This window comes from Telopea speciosissima, chromosome 7 (assembly GCF_018873765.1).
Source record: "Telopea speciosissima isolate NSW1024214 ecotype Mountain lineage chromosome 7, Tspe_v1, whole genome shotgun sequence".
Lineage (NCBI taxonomy): Eukaryota > Viridiplantae > Streptophyta > Magnoliopsida > Proteales > Proteaceae > Telopea > Telopea speciosissima.
Window position 1 is genome coordinate 801,676 of NC_057922.1, and position 16,334 is coordinate 818,009.

At 38.2% G+C, this 16,334-nt stretch overlaps 2 protein-coding genes and 1 non-coding gene across 3 annotated transcripts; 1 reads left to right on the forward strand and 2 right to left on the reverse strand.

Annotated features, from left to right (window-relative positions):
- Positions 1-860: 860 nt before the first annotated feature.
- LOC122667265 (protein FAR1-RELATED SEQUENCE 6-like) lies at positions 861-2,045 on the forward strand. The gene is made up of 2 exons (XM_043863517.1): positions 861-1,766; positions 1,854-2,045. Exons 1-2 carry the CDS (start codon positions 861-863, stop codon positions 2,043-2,045), a joined length of 1,098 nt encoding a protein of 365 aa, XP_043719452.1.
- Positions 2,046-7,419: 5,374 nt separating this feature from the next.
- On the reverse strand, positions 7,420-9,297 carry LOC122666863 (pathogen-related protein-like). The gene is made up of 4 exons (XM_043862957.1): positions 9,091-9,297; positions 8,146-8,278; positions 7,704-8,002; positions 7,420-7,600 (listed from the first exon to the last, which is right to left on the reverse strand). The coding sequence occupies exons 1-4, from the start codon at positions 9,244-9,246 to the stop codon at positions 7,451-7,453; spliced, it is 738 nt and encodes a 245-aa protein (XP_043718892.1). The 5' UTR covers positions 9,247-9,297; the 3' UTR covers positions 7,420-7,450.
- Positions 9,298-13,900: 4,603 nt separating this feature from the next.
- On the reverse strand, positions 13,901-13,993 carry LOC122670212. The gene has a single exon (XR_006334186.1). It is a non-coding gene; the product is annotated as a small nucleolar RNA Z221/R21b (small nucleolar RNA).
- Positions 13,994-16,334: the final 2,341 nt, after the last annotated feature.

The window sequence follows — 16,334 nt, forward strand, 5'->3', positions numbered from 1 at the left end:
GGGAAGGAGGAAATATCTGTCCTTACTTCCAATTCTTAAAGGATTTTGAGGGAAAAATCACTTTATGCTGTTCACTCATCAAGGATAACAAGGTTGGATCCATTTTATAATTTTGGAGTTACACTACCTTCATTAACCTAAACTCTACCCAAATCATTGGTTTCTAACCAAAATTTTCCACGATATGGTTAACCAATTAACATCCTGCATTATGAAATTTATAGCTTTTATATATTTAAGAGTAAATTTTGAAAGAATTAACTTTTTATCAAGTATAATACTAGGGTCAAATCCATCTTATGATTTTAGAGTTACACTGCTTTTTGCATTAGCATAAAATTCATAGTGTTGACTACTAGGCCTTGTGGATTATGAACTTTAGAGCTTCTGTATGTTTAGGATGAACTATGAAAGAAATTATCTAAATCACTCCCCATGTCAAATTGTCTTTCCATGGTTGTATGTTTCCATTTCATCAGCTATTTATCATTATTATCTATGATATTAATTGGTGGCAGATATGATTCATGTGAATTTGCCTTTGTGCCCCCCATTTTTTTTATCTCCTGTAGTTTCTTTAAGCTGGCTTTGTAAAAGAGTAAAACAGGGACTTACACCGGATGGCTCAGTGCAGTGGATTATAATAATTGGCTAGACTTCTTGCCATAATTTTGTAAGCTGTCATATCTGAGTACCTAGAATACTGCCGTATAAATTTGTTATTTGGCCAATCGTCTAAATGTCTAATAATGAATATTGTATTGGTGCTATCCTTTAGTGAATTAGCCCATGGCTGTGCATCATATATAAGTGTTTTCATTCGATAATATTAAACAATTACTTCCATCTTTCTGCTCCAGATGGAAGTGGATTCTCTCAATAGTGCAGCGTTGTTTGAGGATGAAGGCAATGGTATGTCAAAAAATTGTGACAGAACAGGTTCTGATGGTCATCATGATGTGGAAAATGAAAGGAAGGAACCTGTCCCACCATGTGTAGGAATGGAATTTGACTCGTATGATGCTGCTTATGACTTCTACAATTGTTATGCTAAGGAACTGGGATTTGGCACTAGAGTTAGATGCTCATGGTTTAACAAAAAGAATAGAGAGAAATGTGGTGCCGTACTCTGTTGCAGTAGGGAAGGTTTCAAACAGAAGTGCGACACAACGCGTCCAAGAGCAGACACAAGAACTGGTTGTCCAGCTTTGCTGAGACTAAGGTTAATGGACTCTGGAAATTGGAGAGTGACTGAAGTGAGTCTTGAACATAACCATTTACTTAGTCCAGCCAATATACAACTTTATAGATCACATAAAAACTTTGGTGCTGGAGTCAAAAGAAAATGTCAGTTAGATTATAAAGGAATTCAAACAAATAACTTGTATCAAGTGCTTCCCCTGGATGTATTGGGTTATGAAAGCATACCTTTAGATGAAAGAGAGGCCTTGCATTGTGCTGATCCAAGCATAAGGTTAAAGCTGAAAGAAGGAGATGCACAAGCTCTTTCAAAATTTTTTTGCCGCATGCAATTGATGATCCCAAATTTCTTTTGCTTGATGGATCACAACAATGAAGGACATTTAAGGAATGTGTTCTGGGCTGATGCTAGGTCTCGGACAGCTTATCATTACTTTGGTGAGGTTGTTGCAGTTGACACTGCATGCTTGACAAGCAACTATGAGATACCATTGGTGTCATTTCTTGGAGTAAATCACCATGGGCAGTTAGTGTTATTGGGTTGTGGTTTGCTTGCAAGTGAGACAGTACAGTCGTTTTTTTTGGTTGTTCAAGGCTTGGGCTATGTATATGTCTGGGCGTCAACCATTTGCTATGATCACTGACCAGTGTAGGGCCATGCAAAGAGCAGTCAATTTAGCATTTCCAACATCTTGTCATCATCTTTCTGTTGCCACATCACGCAGAAGGTTCCGGAGAAATTGAGAGAACTGGGTGAGTATGAAGCAATCAAACGTGCATTGAGTAGAGCTGTTTATGACTCTTTGAGAATGCATGAATTCGAAAATGCTATTGGGAGGATATGATCCGGCATTACGCACTTAGGGATCATCAATGGCTTCAAGTGTTATATGAAGATTGACGACGATGGGTTCCTGTTTACTTTCAGGACACCTTTTTAGCTGGTCTTTCCACTACTAAAAGGAGTGAGAGAATGGATATATATTTTGATGGATACTTACGTCGACAAACTCCTTTAAAGGAGTTGGTCGACAACTATGAAGTTGCTTTACAAAAGAAGCCAAAGCAGATTATGAGTCATTGCATTTGACCCCCATATTGAAAACAAAATGTTCTTTTGAATCACAGCTCTCAAAATTTTATACGAGGGAAATATTTAAGAAATTTCAGCATGAAGTGGAGGCGATTGTTTCATGTTTTAATACAACACAAGAATCAAAACATACATAGTTAAAGAACATGTTGAGGGTGAGGACAGCAGGATGGAGGTTCGGGATTATGAAGTTCTGTATAATACAGCTGTGGGGGAAGTTCATTGTATTTGCAAATGGTTTAACTTTAAAGGCTATCTATGTAGGCATGCATTAACTGTCCTCAATTATAATGGTGTGGAGGAGATCCCGTCTCAATATATTCTGCCCCGATAGAGAAAGGATTTTAAGCGCCAATGTATTCAGGATCAAGGCTCTGAAAAACGTTGATGTCAATAACCCAATTGAATGGTATCATCATTTAAATAAATGTGCTCTCCGAATTATTGACAAAGGGTTGACCTCTCAGGAGCAATACAAGGTTGCTCTGCAAGCATTGGATGAATCATTGAATAAGGTTCACTGGATGAATCGTTGAACAAGGTATACCGTGTGTGGGACAACTACGGTAGCAAAACTGAGTATAATTAGGTGTGTTTAATGACTTTGAAAGGCTTAATCATGTCAAATCTGTTCTCAAGAGAGAACTTTGGTAGCAAATTCTGTTTTATACTATATTGTTTCAGGAGATTTTGATGTGCCCTTTTTTGTCAACATATTTCATGTATGTCATATACAAAGTACTTACTGAAGCAAAATAAGTCGACAACCACTGGTCCTGCCCCAGCGACATGAAATAATGGGCAAATCATAGTTGATTAAAGTATTTAAAACCCAGGATTGCAGTTTGGATCAGTCAGCGGCGATCCCTATCTGGATCACTCGATACAGCGCTGGATGGCCAATCTGACCAAATGATCCAGCAAACCTTCTGACAAACCCTTAAAAAGTTGTCCAAAAAAATCTGAAAATTTTTACTAAAAATGAGGGGAAAAGAGAGAAGAAGAAGGGAGAGGGGTTTGGGGGGAAAATACCATTTTCTCCCCATTTTGGCTTACACATCTCCAAGGCTATAAACTCCCCCAAAAATTTTTTTACACTAAATGCATAGATCTATCTCAGAAGAGGTCATATCTACTCATTTGGTGAAAGCGCGAAAAAGATGGACTTTTCTCACCTTGAAACCCTATTCTGTGAAACTTAAAAACCTTGGGTAGATATTGCTTGGATCTTTTAAAAATGAGTTTTTCAACAATTTTTTTTGGAAGATATATGTAAATCCATGTAAATTATATGAATCTTGGAACTTGGGAGCTTCTGGAGCCAAAATGAGAGAAATAATGAAAAAATGGGACTACTGGTCATCCCTTTAGGCTTTTACTTAAAGTTGCAGGGTGATTCAACTGGATCAGGATCGGCTGATGAATGAGCGATCCCGCAATAAACATTTCAGGGTCAGATGCTCAGGGTCAGGATTTTGAATCAAATGCTGGAATTAGGAATGACTATCAGAATATGAAAGAAAAAATAATTCAGTGGAAAATTATCCGAAAACAGGGTAACCGCAGGGTATTGAAAAATGGTTGGTACTGGACCTGTTGAAGTTGAGATTTAGACTGTAGATCACAGGGACAGAATTGAAAAGAACAACATATAGAAAGTTTAAAGTGTTAGCAGCAAATACAGGAGCAGAAATCCTTGCTTGCATGGTCTGGGGTGTCACCCGAAGCCAAAAAGTACTTGCTCAGTCACTGTGAATCCACAGAATTGTATTGCAACAGCAGAAATTTATTGATCAAAACTAGTCCTTACAACTGAGAGGAATGTAGGGATCAGCCTTGTTGGGTAGGATTCAACATTCAAGTATGAACTTCCAAAATTAACTCATGAATCAAAAATAAAAACTAGCGTAGTATCAATTAGAACTAGCCTAACAGCTATACTGATCTGCAATCAAATTTCTTGAACTTAATAGAATTAACACTAATATTAAATTACAAAACCAAATTAGAAACTCTGAGCCGCTGTTGGAATTCTTTTAGAAGACTGCTACTGCTGAAACAGGGGTCAAATCTAAGAATTTTCCCCTTTTCTTTTCCTACCGGCTGGATCATGGGATCCTTTAACTAGGCCTAAAACTCTGATCTGCGACAGCCGATCCCGATCCAGGTCAAGTAATCAGGCCGATCTGATCCTGAGTTTTAAAACCATGAGTTGAGTAACATTGGCACTCAAGAAAGCATCAAATGATTGTAAATAGTTAGCTGGTCTTACCTTCTTTGTTAGGTAGTAAAATAGTTAGTTCTTACATTCTTTGTTAGGAACTTAGGATATATCGTGTACTCTACTGAATATAGCATTGGTTCCAACCAGTCAGGGATTTATTGGGTTTCCCAGTAAATGGTTTTGGAACTTTTCAGTTTAATTTGTTGCTTTTCTTAGTGGAACTTTTTTTTTTTTAATATATATGCGTAATGCGTTACAGGGCAACAGGAGATGTGAGGAGGAGATGTAATGCCCGGTCATGAATCAGAGGCGTTCAATTTTACTTATGGTTTGCAACAATTGTTATCAACTCAATGGAACATATTCTTGGTCAAGTGGCTGTGGATTGTTCTTAATTCCGGAATACTCACAGGGCATTGCATTTCAACAAAGAGAATTGTCAGTCCTCATCTTCACTTTACAACTACGGTTGGCAAGAGCTCTGTCAAATACAATGTTTCTTAATGTAGAAATCTCAACATGGTGGTGAGTTCTCTGTCAAACAGTATAGTGTTTCTTAATGTAGAACTTGTCCCCCCCCCCCCCCAACCAATGTCTTGACGTGTGTATGGGTTGTTCAGCGTGTGCATATTTGATTTAGCGGTTTTTTTTTCTTCCTGAAATTGATGATTTATATTTGTTGGATCTATTTGAGCATCCTGTATTCTTCACCCGCATGTAGTATAAGCATTGGAACAACAGCCCAAAACCAGCCTGCATAATAGGCACAATTCCCTGGTCTGCCCATTAGTTGTCTTGAACAATGGTAAATTTCACTGCTAATTGTATTCTTGGGTGAATTTTTTTATTCCTAATTATTATGAATGTCACCTTAATGTTTTCTCTTTAAGGGCTTGTATGTTCTTCAATTTTTCACAAGCTGTCTATATATATACACTTTCCATATATATATATAGGGAAAAAGAAGGCTGCCAGGCTGCATGATGCCTGCGCCCAGACACAGGAAAGGCGAAATGACCGCCCCCACTCCCGTGAAATGAAAAATCCCACCCCTTTTGGATGCCCCTACCCTGGTGCAGGGGCCATGCAGCCTGGCAGTGATCCCCCTCCGCACCCTCAGAAATTTTTGTATTTTCATGGGGGTGCGGTAGTCATTTTATGCGGCCCTGTGTCTGGGGCGCAGGCATCATGCAGCCTGACAGACTTCCTTTTCCCTATATCTATATAGACAGCTTGTGAAAAAATTGAAGAAAATACAAGCCCTTAAAGAGAAAACATTAAGGTGAGATTCATAATAAGTAGGAATGAAAATACAATTATCAATGAAAAATCCACCCAAGGATTGACCTAAGTGTTTCTTCCATGCCTTTGGATTGTTGGTTGTAGTATGTTAGACCATGAGGATGATCATGGCTAAGTGAATTGTGGAGGCCCTCTTATGGAATGACCCTTGATGAGATTGATAGAACTGTTCAAGGTTAAATTCCCAAATCTGAAGGAGGAACTCGTAGCCTACCACATACTTTACTGGAAACTTGTGGAGTATTGCACGTGTCGAAGAAAGATGTCATAATCTCACTAAAATATTATGTAACGTACCCAAAATACAATATTAACTTCTCATAGTAGGATTAGGATACCCTATACTCACAAAGAGTGAAAGAGGGATAGAGATGAACAGAATGGAGTGTGAGAAGAGACGGGAAGAGGGATGATATGGAATTGTGAAATTTTGATGTGAGAGAGAGAGAGAGAGAGTGAACAGAATGGAGCGTGAGAGGAGAGGGGAAGAGGGATGGTGATATGGAATTGTGAAATTTGAGAGAGAGAGAGAGAGTTTTTGTTGATAGAATAACCAACACCCCTACGTTAGATTCTGTGAGAAATGACAGTGGGTATAGGGTACTGGACAAAATTCCAAGGCTAACCCATGTTTTAAATGGTTGATTGTACAATTTGATGCATGAAAGGGAAATGAGAAGTGAGTTGGACTTCATATTGACACAGTTAAATGTAGGAACCTCGCTACCCTTAGTAATGTTTATGTAGATACCTTTCTAGTAGAAATCATTTTGTTGAGTCATGTTTGGAAGTGCATGGGAATGCTTTAGAATTAATTCCACAAGCCAATACTAGTTTATTTGGTAGTCTACTTGCATTTATCACTTCTGACTACTTAATATGATCATATGATTTTCCACCGTATTATCTGCAGCTTAATTTTTAAGCTCTGAACTTTTTTCTTGACTATTACTTAACCCATTTAGGCCTTATCCTAACTAAATGATGGCATACTTGTGTAATAATAATAAGAAAGATGAAAATGATGATCTTGATCACTTGATCAGGCTGATTTTCCTCATTGAATTCTTTGAGCAGTGATGCATCAAATGTTGTGCTAATTATCTCTTTTAATCAGGATGTGGAAGATTATTAGTCCCCCAAACCGCTCTATTGATGCTGTGGCAGAGGAACCAAAATTTTGCCCTGGCAAAACTGTGCTGCAACAAATTTAATCGAGGGTAAGTGAATGGCCTATATCGTTGTTAGTGCTGGAAACTCACCCACTCTTTTATATTGCCATCCACAAGATAAATGTAACCCAGCATTTTATTTCATAGTTACTCCATGCTTACAATTTTGAGTCACTTGGAAAACTACAACACAATCCCATTAACCATGATTTTCACTATATTCATAAATCATAATACACTCCTAGTTCATTCATTATTCATAATATATTCATGTGTCACATGTAGGGCCAACAGTTTTCATTTCCCATCTCATGGCCAAATTAGGGGACTTTATTATGACCACCACAAAAGAAGAGAGAATGATCACATATAGGTTTTTTACTTTTTTTCCCCTCCCTCCCTTCCTTTTCCAGCACTATGTTGCCTAGAAACTGTGTTCAACACCTACTGACAAAACTCCTACATCCCTTTCAAGAAAGGGCAATGGAGAGATGAATTTGCTGAGGTGTCAGATTCAGAATCCTTTAAAGGACCTTTAAGAAGTCCGGCAAGCAATTCCCCAGCATCATAGATGAACTCCAGCTTCTCAACTCGCATGGATTCGTCAACCTAATGCCACAGATCACCCATAATACACATAAAACAGCTAAAACAAACAACTTTAGTGATCGAGGTTTTCAAAGGTGGAACAAACCAAGGAGAAGGGATGTACCTCAACGATGCCTACTCCATACAAATCTACTCTCTCCCCAGTTGGAGCATGGCCTTTGAATGGACCCTCCATATAACCCCAATGTCTGAACTTAAAGGCGACCACCGGAGGACCTGAAAACACCTGAAGGATTTCCAAGACAAATCCACGAGGGAATGCTGTTCCAAATGCATGATGGGATGACTCGGCTGTCTCAGTAGATGGATCATAAGCATGCAAACGGTTTGCTAAGGAGGTTTGCAAGAACGCGTTGTAGCCTCCAACCTTTGCAACCTCCTCCAGGGACATGGGTCTCCCTCCTGCATTTTAGCCAGCCATTAATTGTTTACAAATTCCATTAGTTAGAAGCTCACTTAACAACAAATAATCTCCACCTAATAATGGTAAGGATTTGAAACTTGAAAGAGAAGTTACAATTGGTTGGTTAATTGTTGATACATGCCATTGACTATGAGCCTAAACTTCTGAGTGTTTACTGTTTTGTAGTCATCTGGACAAGTCTTGTGGAAGAGCTCCATTTCAAATGTCTTAACGAGGTTTTGCACTTTCTCTTCCAAGGATCCCTTGGGCCATTCCTACAAAAACAAATGCAACAAGTTCAAGGCGGGGCAAGGTATCCTATAATAATTGGCGTCTTCATTTGGGGTTCAAAATAAAAAAACACACCATGAGTCATTGCAAGATGAAATTTCCATCCTATTGTGTAATTTGGTGCTAGCAAGTGAATCAAGTTAGAAGGAAAATTTGCAGGGGGCAAGGAAGTTACGAGCTTTTTTAGGGGAAAGTTTTCCTTCACCGCCGGCGAAGGAAACACCGATGAAAGAAACATAGATATCATCTCCCAGTCCTAGGGAGGACACAATGGGTGGTAAGGGGAAAAGAAGAATTGCTAATTTATGAGGATAATAATTAGGGAGAATGTTCTCTGTGCCGAGGGTGCAGGCTGCGCCCAGACACATGGGGGTGGGCACAATGACCATCCTACCCCTGAGTGACAGGCCCATGTGTCTGGGCGCAGCGGCACAGAAAACATGAGCCCTAATAATTAATTTGTTAACTTCAATGAAGGGTGGAGGTTGCTGCCGGGGCGTGTGGGGCCAATGAGAACATGGTGGGGCTGTCATTCCCCAACCCCCTGGCAGGAATCTTTTTCCCTTCAATGATTTATATTACGAGATTATGACAGTACATAACCAAAAACGGATTAAGAAAGGAAATTCCTTCTTGGCACAAGTATAATTACAACCCAACTCCAAACAGCTGAAGACCTTACCAGTAAACAAAGCCCAAAAGGTAAATATCTCAATCGAGAAAGGAATTAAGATGGAGGAGGAGGAGGTTAGAGATTGAAAGGAGAAAAAAGTGAGAATAGGGGCAAGCAAGTCACCTTAGATCGTTCTTCTTCAAAGAGCTTATTTACAACATCATAGCTAGGAGGAGCACCAAATTTCCATTTAGTGTTCTTCTCTCCTTCCCCCAAAATATGAGACCTGTACTTATCTCCCTTCACCACCACTGCCTCAGTACCACCTGAGGGATCCATGTCTCAACTCAATTGAAATCTCAGAGAGAGAGATGGGCTGATATGTAGGAGTGAATGAAGACATGTATATATATAGGGAAGGAACTGAATCTGATTAGTGTAATTATTACCAAAATGTAATATTTTTCTAAAAGTCTTACTTACCTATCAAACGAAAAAAAAGGAAGCATTCAAAGCCCTGACGCAGGTGCAATGCCGTGCCCGACAATGCTTCGCCGTGAATGGACCTCTCCATTTGTTTGTTTGTTTTTGTTTAATCTTTTGTTTTGTTTTTTTTTTGGGGTGGTTAGAGTTCATCTCGTGCGCTGCTGCTGACTTGCTGGGCTGGTTAATGACATAAGCTTCATCTGAATTTGCTGACCCCATTCTAATAATGTCAAAACTACAGTGTTACATATATACTAAAATGGTTGGAATACTTGGTGGACTGTGTTAACTCTTGCTCTTTAATAATTCTTATCTGCTACTTCAAGTCCCTAGGTAGATAGACTTGAGCTTCAGAAAATGTTAATGGGGTGTATCAATTAGACCCCAAGGCTATGTTTGAAAGCCAAGAAAAGAAAAAAAAAAAATTTGAATTTGAAGAGAGATAGATGAATAAATCAATCATATCATTATATTTCTTTTATTTTCTTGGCTTTCAAAAATAGCCAATGAAATTTTTTCTTTTTTAAAAACTTATATATTAGATACATATACAATCTATAAAAAAAATTACATAAAAGTGTGACTTATCACAAAAAGTGGTGAACTAAGAAGTTGTGATCTTTCCATATTATTTTATTCTTAAAAGTTATTTAATGCATAGTTAAACAAATGTTAAAATTTAATACAATGTGAAAAGAGTAAAGAGAAAGAACAAAAAAAATAAGATTGCAATTTTTATTTTTGATAAAAAACGAAAATGCCTTAAAAATTAAGGAAATAACGGCTTAATAACATTGGCCTTAATTGTTCCCTGCATATGCCTAGTTGTAATGTTAACTGCTAAATCATGAGTAATAGTACGCCTGTCCACTTTCTTATTACAAAACAAAACAAAACAAAAGATTTTGCTGTAGAATGAAGATTTCAAGGCCAATGGTATCCCAGTTGCATCATCCAATTTACAATTGGCTTACAGGTTATAAAATGACTAAAACACTTTTACCCTTCGCAACTAGCAGGGGACAACTAACAAACTGTTTATTTAAAAATTATTTTAGAAAGCAAGAGAGGTACACAAATATCAAAAAATCGTAGGTGAATCTGTCATTAAGCCTTCCCTCAAGGGAGATATGTGTAAATTTCACATTAATAATTGGTCCAATTCAGGCTTATGATTGTGGAACTTTGTTGGATTGTGCACATTGATTGCAGAAACCAAGATCCTCAGGTCACATGACCTCTACTGTGCCGTAGATTGTGCACCGCACAATCTGGTAATACAACAAAGGATTTTTATTTTGACGAGTAAAATATGTTAAAATGCAAAAGATTAGGACCGGCTCAAATCTAAACCCTCCCAAGAACTGCATAAGCATACAAGCACAAGCCCACAGCTCAAATTTTCGTGATGACCCAGACCGAGACCACATTAAACAACTAAACCATCGATTCAAATATTGTACGCTGAAATTCTCAGACCAACCATGCCTAAGCCTGCAAATCTGCAATGTTCCTTTTCTTACAAATATTTACACATCAAAAATAAAAAACTATCATACAAAAAAAGATAATTATCATTTAAAACTAGGGGAAATATCATCCCCTCCTCTCTAAGTATCCATAATATCAACCCAAAACCCGTAAATGACTAACGATGTTAAAGCAACAGTTCAAAAGACGACATTACCCTTTTTTTCTTTCTAGTTTTGGTTTGGGAATGGATGAGCATCGATGCAATGGTGTTGAGTCATCTACCATTCGGCAGAAAAAGTTTCTGAAGCAATTCATCAAACATGGAACAGGAGATCCAATGGAGCTTTTGGGACTAGATATTACCCATCTCTTTCTCCATACAAAACTGAAACCTAAACCCTCATCTCCATCTCCAATCTTCTTACCACATTCGTCTTCTTCTCCAAACACCCTAACCGAACCCATCTCTCTTTTCCTTCCATTAACCAAATTTTTCATCACAGTGTGACCCACTCCCTTTTCAAAATCCCAAAAAACAATATCCAAAATTTTGGAATCCAAAATTTGCAGGTTTTGAGTGATTTCAGATAACAGCCAAGATATTGATCTGATGCCACCAAACTAAGGTTGAAGGTTACCTAAGAGATGCTCTTTGATGTCCCAAACATTGGGGCTGAACAAGTTACAAAATCAGATTTAATTAACAAATCAAACCAGGCTGCAATATATAGAAAACCAAAAAATGCACTGGTCCCAAACTGAAATTAAGCTTTGGAGATTTAATTTCTGTTATCTTTTATCATTCAACAACCATGCAATAAACCTTCTACTTTGATCTTCAAAATATTAGCAGCAGTTGATGCTTAAATGGAGATATTGACTGAATTAGAATTTCAGCAATAAAGCCGCTAGAACCAGATCGCATGCACTATTCTGCAGGTCCTTCAATCAACAATCCAAATAATACTTTCTCAACAGCCTTCTAACAATTGAATACGTTGTAACAGCAGAAAATAACAATCCGACAGGAATGGCATTTGCGGCAGATCACAGTCACGGAATTGATTGGAATTTTAAAAAAAAATAGAAAATAGAAAAAAGTAGAAGATATGATCAAAGGATTGAGTCTCTCATACTCTCTCCCTTATAGGGCTGGGGCGTGCTAGAAAGAAGAAGATGAAGAAAAGCAGAAAGGGGTTTGGGGGGGGAGAAGATAAAAGGGTTTGGGGTTGAAAAGGGTAAAATTAAAATAAAATTATATTAAGGGTAATCTAAACTTTTAGAAAAATTGAAAATGACAACATCATCACTTAATGGCATTTTTTAACCATTAGGTACAGTTGATAGAATCTGTCAAAAATAAGTGAGTGCATTATCATTATTAAAAACTTGGGTACCAGATTGAAATTATGGATACTTAGAGGGGAGGGGGATGATATTTCTCCTTAAAACTAATATATTCTATTTGTAACCAAGGTTGTACTATACATTTCGTATCCCTCTTTTATAGTGAAGATAGTTCTGTAAATTCTGCCTCACCCGTTTCTACTTTCTCCCACCTGTGGCAATGGCTTGCCTGACTCCTCTCCCTTCTCTTTTTCACTGGGTAAATACACATTCAAATGCAGGAATTATTGCCTTTCTTAGTCGTCCCTCTTTGTAAAATCTCTTTTTCCTGTAGTTAAGACTAGTGAAGCCTTTCTATTCATGGTCTTACCTTAATCGCAGCCCTTTAGGATTGCTCTCAATGGCTTGGATCAAGTCCTAGAAGACATTCAAATTAAACCCAACTTGTTTCACCAATGCTTAAAATAATTTTTTACAATTGAATGGCCAAATGTGTAAAGGAGTCTAGAGGAGTAGAGCTGATACGATCATAGTAATAGGTAATTAATATGTTGGGGAGGTAGATGGGTAATTAATTGTTAGATAGAACTTTATATAATGTAAGGACTTGATGCCCTATTACAAACATCTCCTACATTATATAAAACCCAATCTAACAACTAACCCATCAACCCCTAACATGCTGATTACCCATCTACCCCTACTCTTTAACATACTAATCCAACACCATAACCCATCCACCTATGATATCAGAAGCACACTATCAACTGTGGATGCAAAGCTAGGGTAGCTTCCACGTTCTGATCAAAGCCTAGAGGAGCACATGATTTGATTCAATTCAATTAGGTTGAGGATTTTGTGTGTACAGCTGACACTACAAGTTTAGGTAGAGTTGATTTTGATACCTATCATGTATATCAAAATTTGGAGATTCGGATTACTAAGAAACAATACTAACATACCATTTTATGAAGTATAAAAAACATCCGATTACAGAGTCTCTTTGTAACCTGTTTTTGGTTGCAATCAAACACACCCTAAAAAATCGCATGACCAATCTTTCAAAGGGAAAGAAATACTTTTTTTTTAACTTCTTTCAAATATTCCTTTCTTCACATAAACAAACAAGTAAAAAGTCGAGAAAAAACCAATACCGTTGGTTGCTCCAATGGTCAAAACCTTTGTATGCTACCTTGGAAACCAAGGTTCAAGTATTGGTATGGTGAAAACCCTCTACTCTCAAAAAGTCGAGAAAACAGAAAAATAAGAATGAGATTGGATCTGGGAGAGAGACTAAAACCATCAGTCACCAAATTCATCCCCATCAGCATAAATCATTATACTGTATGGTCCGCATCATGGTTGGTCAGAAAGACCGCATCACCTGGTTCCACACACTCTCTCCCAAATAAACGACCATAGATCGAGGCCAGTGCTGTACTGTGAATAAGGGAATTGAAAATGTATATCAGAAACAAACAGATTTACACACGGAGATCCGAAGATGTTAACAAGAATCTCTTTTAGAGAGGCCGACCACCAAGTTAATTCCAAACTCAAGCTTTATCCCTTTCTTCTTCTGGTTTTTTCCAGAAAAGAAAAGAACAAAATCAAATACAAAATAGAAGACATGTACAATACACTTGCAACGACAAATTATCGACTTTTAAGATCAAACAGATAGTTTGGGCTCAGATCTATGGTTTTGAGTCAATTATCATCACTGATCGATGTCATCATCGATATCAGAGTGGTGCATGACAAATCTTCGTCACAGCCGCTACTTTGAAACATAAACACATAAACACACACACAAGAAAGACAGAAAAAAAAAAAAAGAAAGAAAGAAAGAAGCAGAAGTTAACGGAAAAAAAAAAATTTGAAATCAGAGAGATGACGGAGAAGCTATAATGGACTGAAAACCTGAAACAGATAACGCAGCTTAAAGAATCAACAACCTATGAGAAACGTTGAGACGATGGACAGAACGATTCGAGAGGGCTGAGGATCATGGATTCTTTGGAGCTTCTTAAATACACAAATCCTGCGCCAAAAACCCTAATTGCCTTTCTATGAGTTTGGGAAGACAATTTTGCCCTCCAATTTGGGGGGCCAATTGGGTTGGATACTTGGCTTACCCCAAGCAGGACCTGACCCAGCCCCATTTGGGACCAAGTTGGCTGGGTTTCGTCTTTTCTCAACCTTGGGCTGCTGGACTAGGACCAACGTTATAAAACACGATATCGACTGTTGTATCGGTCACTGCTGGTATCGATACTGATATCAATACAGATCAGATGTGTTGGTTCATATCAAGATCAAAAACCACTTTTCCATAATAAAGTTCACTTTTTAGCCTATACAACTGATCTGCATCGGTGCTTATATAGGTATGGAAAATTATCTCCTCCAATTCCTTGCCGATCCCAGCTCCTGAAGTGCCTGAAATAAGGGGTGGTGGACCCTACCCAGGTATAGTGTTTGGGTAGGGGTAGGGTGATCATTGCAACCCCCCCCCTTATTACAGGCAGTGGGGGGATATGGGCCAGGGCAGGGAACTAGAGTGGACAAAGATCCATATTGGTATAGGCATTTGGCAATACAGATAACTAGAATCCTGTTAGAATTGACTACCGAGACTAAGGGTGCAAGTTTGACCCTGTCAGCCCCAATCTACCCTGGCTTGCCCTGTGCCTGAACAGGACTTGGGCTGAGATTTCTGATCCTGAGTCATGGTTGAGACCTCAGGTTGAACCTAGCCTGATAAGCTATACCATAAAATATATATATATATTACAAACTTTAAACGTCGCACATATTTTGTTATATAATATATTATGTATGAAAATAATAAGTGATATAATGCTATTTAATGTAAAATTAATAATTTTCTTCAGGCCCAACCCAGTCGATGCATCTCCCTTCCCCCTCCCCATGATCAAGGCCAATCAAGGTCAGCCCAGCTCGAACCTGAGTGCTGGTCAGGGTTGGATTAATCAAGCCTTGACTCAGGGTCGGGCTAGGCATGGGTCCAACTGAGGAAAACTAAAGGTTGAACTGGGTTTTAAAAAGCTTGACCCAACCCGACCTGTTGCAACCCTAACTAAGACTGCTTTTAATACAACCTGATTTCATCCAACCTCACGTATAAATACGTAAAATATGGTACATTTATGGACATGTAAATGGGCTCGGTGCACCTGCACGTATGATGTGTATTGGTATCCTCCATAGTGCCTTAATTTTGCGGTGCCTTGCAGTTTGGGCCTGAGAGCTCGACATGTGGAATATGCGACATGCAACGGTGCCAAGCTCGAGAAGAAAGGAAAAACAATTGGATCAATCGAGCTCGCACCATTGGATGAAGCATCTCCCAATTGTCGAGCTCTCAGTCCTGAACTGCAAGGCACCGAAAGATGAAGGAATTGCATAGGATTTTAATCCATTTCCTACCCCAGCCCACCCCACACAACACATAAAAATGATCGAGACCACCATTTTAAACAATTGTTTTATGAATAAATTTCCAAGATTGCCCAAGTGACTAGATTTTTCGGACTAGGCCTTAAGAGAATAAGAGTTATGTGTTTCGCCTTAGTAACCAAAATAAAAAATTTAGAAAATTTCAGCTAAAATGGATGAAATTTAAAACTGAGAATAGATCATCTGCACGTACCAACTACCAACAGGTAAACGTACATGTGAGAGCCAATCACAAATCAATTTTGTTTTCATAAAAACCTCGCCTCTTGGATTAGTTAAATGTTATACTTCATAATTGTTTCAAATCGTATGGTTTACCATGTATACGGTGAATTCTTCCCTTGTACTTGCACTATCAAACAAATGGAGAGCTTTCATAAAAAAATAAAAAAATAGAGAGCTAATGTGAAATTTTCAAATGTTTAGTATTCGGATTGACCTTGACCATGCTTCAAGTATGGGGTTGAGGATAAAAGAAGTGTGATGCTCAAAACAACAGATTGTTAATCTTCTTCCATCTCCATCTTTATCTCCTTGGCTTTGGCATTCGATTAAGACCTTGTTATATATAAATAGTATAGCTCAGAATATCTCCTTTAGCGCAAAGGTAGACCTTTTGTGTGTAAATATTGCCCTCT